This window comes from Ornithorhynchus anatinus, chromosome 8, assembly GCF_004115215.2.
Source record: "Ornithorhynchus anatinus isolate Pmale09 chromosome 8, mOrnAna1.pri.v4, whole genome shotgun sequence".
Taxonomy (NCBI): Eukaryota; Metazoa; Chordata; class Mammalia; order Monotremata; family Ornithorhynchidae; genus Ornithorhynchus; species Ornithorhynchus anatinus.
In genome coordinates this window covers 38,216,560-38,230,023 of record NC_041735.1, presented here as the reverse complement: position 1 = coordinate 38,230,023, position 13,464 = coordinate 38,216,560, and the positions used below count along the sequence as shown (strand labels likewise).

The 13,464-nt window shown below is 43.3% G+C and overlaps 2 protein-coding genes across 5 annotated transcripts in view; one reads left to right on the top strand and one right to left on the bottom strand.

The window, feature by feature from the left end:
• FYCO1 (FYVE and coiled-coil domain autophagy adaptor 1) overlaps positions 1-13,464 on the top strand; it is a 97,843-nt gene that overhangs the window by 60,772 nt on the left and 23,607 nt on the right. The gene's annotated exons all lie outside the window — the stretch shown is intronic.
• Positions 4,296-12,457, bottom strand: CXCR6 (C-X-C motif chemokine receptor 6). Its single transcript, XM_029071075.2, has 3 exons — positions 12,378-12,457; positions 6,863-7,006; positions 4,296-5,725 (listed from the first exon to the last, which is right to left on the bottom strand). Exon 3 carries the CDS (start codon positions 5,703-5,705, stop codon positions 4,668-4,670), a length of 1,038 nt encoding a protein of 345 aa, XP_028926908.1. The 5' UTR covers positions 5,706-5,725; positions 6,863-7,006; positions 12,378-12,457; the 3' UTR covers positions 4,296-4,667.

Genomic DNA, 13,464 nt, shown 5'->3' with positions numbered 1-13,464 from the left:
TATTTACTGAGTAAGAGAACAGTATCTATTTCAGGCCTCCAGAGTTAAAATGAACCCAGTGGTGCTTCCTCTGACCAGAAAGTTTACTGCTACTCAAAACAGCCATGAGGTCTTGCATTTCTTCATTTCAAAATCTTATAACAGAAGTAGACAGTTCAGAGACGCACAGGCAGCTTGGCGGGTGATTTGTCACCTGTGGGGGATTGAAAAGTTCCCTCTCCACCTAATTGGATTTAATTGGCTGTTTGTTGGGCGTGGGTTTGCCTGACAGTGAGTCCCTCCCTGTCTCTGCTTCTTTGCTACCCCACCCTAAGTGTCCACAGCTCCCATATGTTGTCCGATGTTACCAGGAAGCAGGAAAGCTACATCTAAAATTATTGTAGAGGTTCTTATTATTTTACGTCAGTTTTTTTTTTTCTGACCAGAAATGTGTTACTTGGGAGATTGGTCTGTGTTTGTTCATGGTGAATCTAGGGCACAGAGCGGTTTAGTGGTTTCCCCGGGATGGAGCCGGAGTGAAAACTCACGCATGTTTTATTTTCAGACTAGCTATAATCAAAACTAATCATAACTTGCGAGGCCTTTAGGGATGCAGCAGGGAAAGGGGATTAAAAAATAGGAGAATGACATATTGACTATTGGGCTCATGAAATAAGAAAGTTTTATTTTTTCCCTCTGCCTTCCTTTCTCTTCCCCTTTTGTTTCTCTTCTATCTGAAATTTCCTGTCTCCCCCCACTTTCTGAAATTATTTAGATGATATAACTCAGTTCTCACCAGATGCCTCTGCCCCAGTAAATCCTCTGGGTTACTCAATCCCCTTCTGACATCATCCAGTTCTTTGCTATTCTAAGCCATTTTAGTTCTCTCAGCAGGCAGGCACCCGTGCCAGCATCTATTGATCCCAATAATTCTCTCTCCCTTGTGTCTCCCCTTTGGGCAGTGATAAGAACCCAAAGAAACAGACGGTTCTAGGAATGGTAGTGAGTGCTTGAGAAAAATGAGTAATAAACCTGGTTGGATGAGCTGCTCTTTCCTATTTGCCTGATAAGAGCAGTGGGGTTATGGTCTGAGAGGATTATTGCAGAACTGTGGCGACTTGATCAAATCAGTGGGGCCTCTTTTTTAGGAAAGGGAGAAAACGGTGGTAATCGGGGGAAGATCATCCATAGAACAGACCTATGAAGAGGAGGTTTACATGTATCCCTGCACCCTCACTTTCATGTGTCTCAAAGTAGATTATTGCTAAATTGGTGACAAGCCAAACGCTGTTATAGGGTCTCCCTTAGAAAGATGGAAACGTGTTAATTAGATCAATCAATCAATTAGTGGTCTTTATTGAGAGCCTTATGTGGAGAAGCAGCGTGGCTCAGTGGAAAGAGCATGGGCTGGGGAGTCAGAGGTCACGGGTTCAGATTCCAGTCCGTCCCTTGTCAGCTGTGTGACTTTGGGCAAGTCACTTCACTTCTCTGTGCCTCAGTGACCTCATCTGTAAAATGGGCATTAAGACTGTGAGCCCCACGTGGGACAACCTGATCACCTTGTATCCTCCCCAGCGCTTGGAACAATGCTTTGCACATAGTAAGCGCTTAAATGCCATCATCATTATTATTATTACAGAACACTCTACTAACCAATGAAAGAGTACACCAGGACTAAAAGCCATGGTCTCTCCCCTCAAGGGATTTATAATCAGTAGGGAGGAGAGACAGGCATACATAGCTTACAAATAGCAGAAGCAGGAAGAAAAATAAGGATATAATAGATAGTAGCACAAATCTGCCATGTGACTAATTGAGTGCACAATTGAATATACGTATAAATAAGTACAGAGGATGGGCATGAACAGATCAGTGCTAAGAGTGGTGGTTGGGTAGATGCACCTTGGGTTTTGGGAATCAATCAGGAAAGAAGTGGGACTGTAGGAGGACTTTGAAGATTGAAAAAGCTGCCATTTGGCCGGGGGAAGAGTGAGGGAATTCCAGGGTGGGGCCATGGCAGAGGGGTTGCTCACTGGCGGAAGAGTCAAAGCAAGGTACAATCAGAAGGTGAGTTTAGGTGAGTGGGGATAGAGAGCCAATGTGAAAATGGCGAATGCTGCTGGAGAACACTGAAGCCAGTGGGAACAAATTCTTACCTGGAAGAGAATTTGTACTCCCTCCCTTTAGACTTTTCAGCCCTGTGTGGATAGGTACTGTGTCTGATTTGATTGTATTGTGTTTCCCTAGCACTTAGCAAAGTTCCTGGCACATAGTCAACACTGCCATCGTTATTATCGATGACAGTAATATTAATTATACTGAAACATGCAAGTGGATAGCCACTGGAAGTTAATGTGGCAAATGGCATTTTAGGAAGATGATTTGGGCAGCAGTACGTGGCATTGATTTAAGTGGGGAAAGTTCGGAGGCGAGGTGACCAAAGAGGAGGGCAAAATAGTAGTTTAATTATGTTATCTTGAAAGATTGAAGTGGGCTAGTGGCAGTTTGGGTAGATAGGAGTGGGAAAACCTGGGAAATGTTTTTGGTGGGGGGGGAGGAATCATCAGGATTTTAAAGTTGTTTGAATGTGAGAGCTGAAAGATACTGAGGAGTCTAGAATGACACCAAGGAGGTGGGCTGCTGGGTCAGGTTGTATGGGGTGTCATCAGAGATGGGAAAGTTAGGAGGAGGGTTGGACTTTAGGAGGGAAGATAAGTTCAGTTTTAGACATGCTTGATGACCACAGCCTCTTTACTTTCTTCCCTCTCCAATTAAGATTTCTGGTTGGAATATGAAGTTTCTGAAGAAGAATCACCAGTAGCCTAGGAGTTGGAGTGGGTAGGGGGTGCAGTTCTTCATAGAAGAGGACCCACTTGTAATTCTAGGGGGGTTGTGCCATTTTCCATGAAGAATGTACCTGCTGTGACTCTAAAGATGCCCAGACTTCTAGGTTTGGGGTCCAAACCCGAGACTAATTCCCTTTTATCCTCATTTTTGATGCCGGATGGTATTTTGGAGAGGAGTGAGAAACCGTTCCACTGTCAACTCGTGGCCATATTACCCAAAGAGTTCCTAATATTGACATATGGAAACTGTGAAGAAGAGGAGCTGGCCTGTACAGATCCTAGCACTTTACTAAACAGCCATTGAAATCTTCCCCTTTTTTAGTACTGAAGGCCATGAAACCTGGCATTTTCAGGAGCTAAAATGAGAACCATCTCCTTATCCTTCCAGCTCCAGGAGTGGTTCCCAATTAACAGTAGATTAGACTGTTTTATGTGGATGTTGCTGTTTGTTTGTTTCTTTGTTGTGTTTGCTGTTTGTTCAAGCTGCTGCAGGTGAAAGGCCCCAGGCAAAAAAATCTACAATTTTTCAGTTGGCATCCCCGGAGGTTATGATGCTCTTTTCCTGAATGATTTTGTGCACCGATTTTTAGAGTCCAGTAAGCCAAACCCCATTATGTTCCTTATTTTGTTTCAGTTAAGTAATGTGTTGGAATTTTGGAGCCATGATAGGTGAAAGAGGATCTTGTTAAATTTGTTTTTGATGATTTGCAAAAATCTGGATCAGTTCCGAAAATTAGTTGTATTTTTTAAGCTGCAGAGCTCAGGCAACGGGCCATATCAAACCGAAAGTAGGAAGTTTACAAGAATAGAGATGTTTTTATTTCACTGTTATTTGGTCATAGAATATTCGATACATAGCAAGCATTCTTTAATCTCGTATAATGAAAACCTGTGAAACAGCCATGTACAAAGAAGCGACTTAGACCGAGGACTTTTCTCACTCCACTTGGCAAATAAGTTCCAAAAATCCTTGCAGAAATATAATTTGGAAGGCAAACTATACAGTGGCCCCACCACTTTCAACAGTGCCAGTCTGCTCTCCCTTCTAGCTTCTACCACCTCCCGTATTATAAGTAAGGCGAGTGCAAAAATGACTTTTAGCAAATGCATTCACAGTTCCTTACACATTCAGTTTCTTATAAAAATCACACAGAGAAGGGAAAAGAAAGAAGAGGCAAGGAATATAATTTCTTTTATTTTTGTGCAATGCAGCCTCCATTTCTTCTAGGTCCTGGGCATGTGGACTAGGGATCATTTCCTAGCCGCTTTAATGTTCTTTATTTTGGAGCTTTAGGGATTTTAGAGCGCGGGCTTGGGAGTCAGAGCTCGTGGGTTCTTATCCCACCTCCTCCACTTGTCTGCTGTGTGATCTCGGGCAAGTCACTTCACTTCTCTGTGCCTCAGTTACCTCATCTGTAAAAATGGGGGTTAAGATGGTGAGCCCCACCTGGGACAACCTGATTACCTTGTATCTACCCCAGCGCTTAGAACAGTGCTCGGCACATGGTAAGCGCTTACCAAATGCCATTGTTGTTGTTGTTATTCCTTCTTTCATCATCTGGTCTTTTCTACGTCTCTCCTCAACCTGGAAATTTACCGTGTCCTGTGTGTGGATGCTGGGATCTCTACCCTTGGCTCGTTCTTTCACTTTTTCCAGACATCCCATCTCATCTGGGAGAAAACATTCCCCGGTTATAAACCTGCCATAAGCTTAGGGCTAAGCAGTAGGGTCTGATTTCGGGAAAAAACCTCTAGTCACCACTAACAGGAGCCTCCCGTAAATTTCAAAAGGCTGCTCTGAGCATGAGTCAAATAAAAACCCAGCAGGCAAGCAGGCCGCTCTTACAGCTGATATGTGGTGGTGACCTCAGCTAAATTGGAAGCGGTGAATGTTTTAGAGGCGTCCTCGTCAGTCGTCCTCCAGTTGCTCGTGATCTGTAATTGGTGGGGGCACCTAAGGTCCCTCAGGAGTTTCCAGAAGTTGTTTCTGAACTTCAGCCCAACAAAGGCGTATAACACGGGGTTGAGGCAGGCGCGCAGGTAGGCTATGGACTCTGTCACCACCAGAGCATAGTGGAAGCTGGGATAAGTGTAATACTCCCAGTGAGCTCTGACAATGAGCTTCACCAGATTGTAGGGTAGCTGAGTCAGAACGAACACAGCCACCACCAGGAAAATAATCTTCAGGGACTTGTGCTTCTGGAACCCTTTGGCACGAATCAGTGTCTTAATGATGACCGAGTAACAGACGATCATAGCTAGCAGAGGCAGGAAGAAGCCAATTGTCATCTGGGCGGCAAGAGCCACCAGAAAAACTTGCCTGGAGTCCGAGTTACCAAATTCTAGACACACCTGCTTATCTTGATTAGAGACAGTGCTGTAAATGAACTGAGGGGTGGTAACTGCCAGAGAGATCAGCCACATGCAAATACAGGTGATCTTGCCCCAAGTCAGTCTCCTGGATTGGTAGGCGTGGGCTTTGGTAGCCTGGGCCACCGAGATGAACCGATCGACGGTGATGCATGTGAGGAGCAGCATGGAGGTGTAGAGGTTCAAGGTGTACAAGCCCTTTACCAGCTTGCACATGAACTCGCCAAAGATCCACTCGTGGACCGTGGTGTAGGCCCAGAATGGCAGAGTGCAGAGAAACAGCAAGTCGGCCATTGGCAGGTTCACCAGAAACACGTCGGTCAGGGTCTTCAGCTTCCCGTAGAAAACGTAGACGGACAGGACCAAAGAATTCCCCACCAGCCCCAAGATAAACACCAGTGAGTACATGCAGGGCACAAAAGTCGTGTTAAACTTCATGAAGGCACCGTGGTCATTGGTGCTGCTGCTGTTGTCCTCATTTTCAAAAATGCTGTCGTCATAGTCAGCCATTTCTTTGATTCTCAGAATACCTGGAATTTTGCAGCCGTTAATGTCACCCATGGGCCTCGAAAGCATTTTCACCCCTGCCATCCCACTTCTCTCACTGTAAATCCAACTGGCCACCAAGAACTCTCTGCCCAGTTGCTTCAAAAGGCAGAATTTAGGATTAAAAGCCAGACTGTCTTACTACCCCTCTTGCCATTCAAGTTTTAAAAGTCACCGATTGGAATAAATGCTCCTTAAGCACTCCTTGCTATCCCTTGCTGTTATCAGATGTTAGAACCCAGTCCTGCCACCGAGAGAGCCAGGGCAGAAGAGGGGAAACCCAAAACTTGATTGTCTCCTGCCTTCTCTCTCTTTCTCTCTCTCTCTCTCTCCCTCCCTCTCTCCCTTTCTCCCTTCTCTCCTCTCTCTCGCCCTTTTCTCTCTCCCTCCCCCTTCTCTTCCCTCCATCTACTCCCCCACTATCATACCTTATCTCTTTGCACCTTTAATTTCAAGAGGTGAGAGATGGAATTAGGTGAAAGACAGTTTAGCAGTGCATGTTGTAACTATTCTGAGTCACAGTACATGTTTTAGCCCCCCCTCCTTTGAAATTTAGTATAATTTTTGGTAATGCTTTGAAAAAAACGTTATCTGAAGGGGATGTTCTTGGAAAACAGTTAGGTTGACAACCTTTTGCGTTACTTCTGACTTTCACTGCCCCCAGTTTTTTCAGTAGGCCTTGTCCTGTGTGCTTTCAGCTCGTTGTGGGCAGAAAGCGTGTCTACCAACTTTCCAAAAACTTAATACAGTGGTCTGCACACAGTAACTGCTCAATAAATACCACTGATGAAAATGATGATGTTGTTTTTCCACTCCTTACACTTCTCAAGGAAGAGTGAGCACTAAAACAAATGTTCCCAGTAAAATATCCCTCAGAGGCTTTATTCTCCCTCAGAAAGAAAATGAACTGTGGATTAGATACTTGTTCAGGTTATGCACAGGAACGGAAGTTTGTGAAACTCAAAAAACAAGATCAAGTTCAGTGGTCGAGGACAGAGCAGCACCTTTGAGATAGTGGCTGCTAATTTCAATTCACCTGGATGGGTCAGTTCATATTGTTGGCTTTTTTTTCTTTTTTCAACATTCAGCTCCTCTTTTCTCTTGATTCTTAAACAACTTACCAGATTTCAGACTTTGCAAAACATCAGTTGTTAAGGTGCAGATATCTGAAAACTCAGCTCTCTTCTTAGGTCTCTTGGGTTCCTTTCTTTAGGAATATTCCATGATTCCCAAACTGGAACACTCCCATATTCATATATTGTTTTCTAAAAGGGAAAGACAAAATAAGTTTAAGGCCTGCAGGTGAAGTATTTGACCGGGTTCTATGCCCCGTATCTTCTGTCAGAATAAAATGTAAGGCAGAGTCCTTAATCACTTGGGAAATCACTCAGAAAATCATTCACTTTTACTGATCCCTGGAAATTACTGTTTTTTGTTTTTTTTTAAAAAAAAAGCACACAGCTTCTGGACTAACGTGAACATTTTTACATTCAGCAGGAAAAACTCTCAAGAGTTGAAATCAATCATATCAGGGATGAAGTGCTATTATTAAAAAAGAATACAGCATCACTTAGAACTGCTTCAGCAAGTGTGTGATGTGAAAGAACCTGAAATTAATCTGCCTGCAAAACTGCAGTAGTCAGGCTCTTTTTAGAATATTGAGTCCAGTTTTGGCCCTTGCTCTTCAAAAAAATGTGGAAAAACTGAAGAGGATCCAAAGGAGTGTGGAAAAAATGATTAAATATTGGAAAACATAGGGGTTTGATGAAAGATTTGAGCAATTGAAGTTTTTAGCAGATAGAAGACAGGACTGCAGGGTGACTTAATAGCTGTCTTTAAGCATAGGAAGGGAGACAGCACTGGTCACTTGTTTTGTCTAAACTGGCCCCAGAAGACTGAAAAGTGGGCAATGTACGCAGGAGAGCTTTTGATTGGACATAAATGACACTTCTCATTTGGCAGGATCATAAAATATTTGGTCACAGGAAGTTGTAGAGTCTTCATCCCCGGAGAAGTGTAATAAACAATTGGTCACCCTTCTGGCCTCATAGGATCAATCAGCTGACTTCTCTGGCCGGAATTCCAAACTTGCCTTATAGCATTCTGTAGTAAAGCAAGCTCTCACTTCCATATCTCTGGGCTTTAGGTGGAAAAAAAAACCTCTTCCTATTATCCTTTTTTTCCCCCTTCTTTCTATGGACCAGATATTTGTTGACCCTGCACTTGCTCAACCTCATTCCCCAACGGCTGTTTCTCAAAAGTAATTGTCTTCCCAATCCTTTTCACCAAAGACTCTATAAATTTTACTCGTTTTTCTGTGCTGCTTTCTTTTTTCTTCTTCTTCTTTGAAGTCTGCCTATCTTTCAACTGCTATATCTGTGGAACGGTTTCTGTCTCTCTCTGAAGTTTACTGTTTGTAGATCTAGATCTCACCTGCATTTTCCATTTCTAAAGTTATTTGACTTTGACCCTAACTTGAAACCTTTCTGCTCTATCTCATAGCAGTATATTTTCTACCTCTAAAATTCTCTGAATTTAATGCTGTATCCCTGAAGAGTGCTCTCTCTCTCCGTTATATTCTAAAATCTCGGTGTATCTTCCTCCTCGGCATCCCCTTAGTGTTGTGGCATTTATTGAGTACGTACTATATGATGCATTGTGCTAAGCCTGATGTAAGTCAATGATAATTAGCTCAGACACAGTCCCTGTCTCACAGAGGGTCCCATTCTAAGAGGTGGGAAGAGTAGAGATTTTAGCCCCATTTAAAGATTAGGAAATGAAGCACAGAGATTTAAATGACACCCAAGGTCACACAACAGGCCAGGGGCAAAGGTGCGACTAGAACCCAGGGCCCCCGATTTTCAGTCCCATGAGCTTTCCACTCGCGCCAGCTGTCTCCCTAAAGACGGTGAGGCATTGTTGTGCTTTTGAGTGTTGGGATCCTGACTCCAGTTCTCTTGGGTCGGGTATTTAGGGCCAATCTGCAGTCCCTGGAGGTATGGCCCCTCTCTATATGTATCATCTTTCGGGCAAAGTCTGTACCCTGGCATTGTCCTCGACTCATCTCTGTCATTCCACCCACTCATTCGGTCTGTCACCAAATCCTGTCGGTTGTACCTTCACAACACTGCTAAATTCCCCCTTTCCTCTCCATCCAAACTGCTACCGTGCTGAACCAAGCACTTGCGCTATTGGATCCGGCCTACTGCATCTGCCTCCTTACAGACCTCCCGGCCTTCTGTCTCTCCCCTTTCCAGTCCATACTTCATTCTGCTGCTTGGATCCTTTATCAACAAAAACTCTCAGTCCGTGTCTCCCCTCTCTTGAAAAACTTCCAACAGCCGCCGACACACCGCTGCATCAAACGGAGACTCCTTGCCGTTGGCTTTAAAGCACTCAATCAGCTCGGCCTATCCACCTCACTGATCTCCTATCACAGCCCAGCCCACACAGTCAGCTCCTCTAGAGCCTGCCCCTTATCTTGTCTACCTTGAGGTTTCCCATATCCTCCCCCTAGAATGGAGCTCCCTCCCCATCCATATATTCCCTACCACCACTCTCTCCACCTTCAAAATATTACTAAAATCACATCTCCTCCAAGAGGCCTTCCCCGATTAAGCCCTCTTTTCCCCACTTCGCTCTCCCTTCTGTGACGTCTTTGCACTTGAATCTGAGACGAGACCTGTGGATATTTGATATTTGCCCCTCGCCCAACCCCACAGTACTTATGTACAGGTATTTAAATTGTATAGAAGGAATTATTTGTTCATATTAATGTCTGTCTCCCCTTCTCCCAAAAGCTCATTACGAACTGGGAACGTTTATACTAATTCTACTGAATTATACTCTCCCCAGTGTTTAGAACAGTGCTCTGTGCATAGTAAGCACTCAATATTCATTCATTCAGTCGTATTTATTGAGCACTTGCAGTGTACCATTGATCGATAAATTAAGTAAACTTCTCTGCCGGGTAAAGACAGTTTTATTCATTCACTCTATACCCAAAACTCAGTTTTCACATTAATCCCAAACTTCTCCCAGAAATGTATGAAAAAACTGAGATACCCTTGGGGACTCATGTGGACTCTATCCAACCTGATTAACATGTATCTTCCCCAGCACTTACAAGAGTACTGGGCACCTAGTAAGTTCTTATTATTATCATTACTGCTAATAATAATAATGATAATGGTATTTGTTAAGCACTTACTTTGTGCCAGGCACTCTAAGTACTGGGGTGGATACCGGTAAATTGGGTTGGACACAGTCCCTGTCGTACATGGGACTCACAGTCTCACTCCCCATTTTCCAGATGAGGTGACTGAGTTCCAGAGAAGTGAAGTGACTTGCCCCACGTCACACAACAGACAGGTGGCGTAGCCGGGACTAGAACTCTTGGCCTTCTTACTCCCAGGCCCGTACTCTATGCACTGTGCCATGCTGCTTTTCTAACATTACTCCAACAGGGAATGACAGAAAGGAATTTAAAAGGCAAAAGGAAATGAGAAGAGGAAATGAAGGGAGGCAGCAGGAAGGGAAAAGATTTACAGAGTAGAAAGAAATTCAAGGACAGAGGGACAGAAAGACAAATAGGTAAAACCCCAATTAGTCAGAAGGAAACCCAAAGAAGAGTTCAATGACATAAGGAGAGGAGAGAGAATCAGCAACTTGAGAAGAAAGTGAATGAGAGGACTACAGGGAGAGAGGAAGGAAAACTACTGGTTGAAGGTGCCATTCCCACTAGTGTAGCATAATTACTATATCAGGTAGAGGTAGAAGAAATGTTTATAGAGATGTCATTAGCTAGAGACACATCAAACAAATCGAACTAAACCATTTAACTACAAGAGTTGATGAGAATTGTGTATTTTCTTTCTAACCATCGAAATCCACCATTTTAAGATACATACTTAAATACTATTGTTGATATTATAGTCATACAACTCATAAGGAAAATTACCCTCTTCCTTTAGCCTTTAGCCTTACTTAATTCTTCTTAAGCATATTTATTGAGTGCCTGCTGTGGGCAAAACAGTGTACTAAGTCCATAGGGAGAGTACAGAGTCAGGGATCTCCTGGGAAAGTCAGACACTAAAATAAATTACAGAAATGAGAGAGAATAAAAATCTGTCCTTATGTACTATAGAGTGGAAGTCGTCTTTCCTTACCTGTTCCAACTGATTCTTCCCAATCCTAAATGATGCATGACTCCACTCCATTATTACCCCAACAAAATAGAAAACCTCTCCTAAGATAACCAGAGACTTCCTAACCTTTACATCCCCCAACTCAAAAGATTGCCCTTTCTTCAGTGTGACATACACACCATGTTGCTCCTTACTTGACCAGCCTGGCTAAATCTCTAGCTCTCTTGGTCTATAGTCTAATTTCATCCCTGGCCCATCCACCTCTCAGCTGCCATGATTGTCCTTCTAGAGTTTTAAGTTCCTCGTGGCAGGTATCACGTCTACTTGGATATATTGTACTCTCCCCAAAGTTAAATACAGTACTTTGGGTGCAGTAAGCACTCAAATATGATTGATTGATTGATTGATTGATTACTTAAGGGTTCCCTGCCCAACCTAGTGACTTTGAAGTCCACCTACTCTCGGACTCTGTGGACTGGTTGGAAAATGTTCATCGAAGATATTGAGAAGCCAATTAACATTACATTGTAAACTCCTCAAGGACAGGTATTTCATCTTTTAGTTCTCTTATAAATTTCCAGACGCCTAGCACAGTGCCCGAGTAAATATCGTTGATTGATGATGGAGTAAATCAGACAAAGATAGCTTAACTTTCTCATAAAGATATAACTTGGGCTTCCCAAGTAAGTAGCAAAAAAAATGCATGCATGCAGCCAATCAACTCCTCTAGTCTCTAAGTTTGTTGTAGGCAGGGAACTTGTCTGTCACCTCTGATATATTGTTCTCTCCCAAATGCTAGTACAGTGCTCTGCACACAGTAAGCACTCAGTAAATATGACTGATTGATTAATCAAAAATATTTAGCGAACGCTTAGGTGTAGAGCACTGTATTAACCGCTTGGGAAAATACAGTGGAATTACTCGACATATGATTCCTACCCTCAAAGAGTTTAATCGATTTTCCTTCTATTGGAACTGAAGAAATGATTCCTCTCCTAAGAGTCAAATCCTGGACCACAGCGATACTCAGCCTCGTTCTTGCATTTTGCAGCTCCTTGTATAAATCAGCCCAAATAACTCTTGGAGCACGATTTGAAGATGTTTACCATCCAAGAGGGATTATATATCCCTTCACGTAGACAAAGTAATTTTTGAATTACTCCTCCCTCTATGGCTTCTCTCTTGAAATCTACTTTACCCTGTTGTTTGTGTGTGTCTTCGTAACTGATTTCTCAGAAAACCGTCACCAAAAAAAAAAATAAAAAGGTTTAAGACCGTTTATTCAAACCCACCAGTTCCAGTTTTTCTCTACTCAGATTTCTTAGTCTCTCTTTTCTTTGGCAGTTATGTACAGCTTACTTCACAGCCACCTTTGAAAAGCTTTAGAAGAAGGGCGTAAAGGATCGGAATGGCCTACGTAGCGGGAAACTGACATTCTACAGCTTACCCCCACCCGCACCTTCTGTCAAAGAAAGAAAGCGTGACTCACCACAGGCGTTGGAATGTAATGATGCCAGTGCTCATACTTTGCTTCTAACGGGTTAGGGATGATGTGCTGCCTGCCTTTATGTGATGTGGTCTCAGCTTCCGCCCTTCGCTTTAAAGGCTAAGGTATAAGCCTGTGGATTTGTTCGAATTGTATCTGCCGATCTAAGTATTTGGTTAAGGCTTGATTATTCATCCATTCATTCAATAGTATTTATTGAGTGCTTACTATATGTAGAGCACTGTACTAAAATGCTTAGAATGGACAATTCGGCAACAGAAAGAGACAATCCCTGCCCAGTGACAGGCTCACAGTCCAAACGGGGGAGAGAGCAAAGCAAAACAGAACAAAAAAAAACAAGACATCATCATCAAGATAAATAGAATCAAGGGCATGTGCACCTCATTAACAAAATAAATAGATTACAAACAAGAACCCAGGTAAAACCCCCTAAACTTCAGTCGGTGACTTGCATCTGAGGACTAATCTTGATTCGAAAGACTGCCTCAAACCCGGATCCCAATTTAGAACTTTGTGTTCTCTCCAGAGTATTAGTATTGAGAACTCATTTGATGCGGGCTACTCACTGGACTTTGCACTTGGGTCGCATAAAGCAAGCGGCACGTTCCCTGCCCACAGGGAGTACACACTTTAATGGAGAAGCTTACTCTCTTGGCCTCTTTGCTGGGATTATCTTCCCCCATCTAGCAGCAGTGCAGGATCCAGAGTCCAAGGGAAGTTGCAAAATAACATTAAAAACGCTTCTGCTTCTCATCCATCTGGGATTATTTAATTGTGGGGAGACCAGAGGATGGGCAAGGTAGATCCTGAGATGGGGACAGAGTATGTCCAAATGGCATATGCTCACCAAGTCCCCTATATCTAGCCTCCAGCAAGTTCTGGACTCAGTGCAACATGCGAACTTGAGATTTATAGTCCACACAGTCACATCTGAACTACTGTAATTAATACGCTGAGCCGGTGGGAGACCATCTCTGCCCTTATTTACCCTAGAAGTCTGGCCAGAATTAAGCCCTTGCTAGCAAAATAGATGTTGGACCAGGTTTGGGACCCAAACTCTTTGAGATGA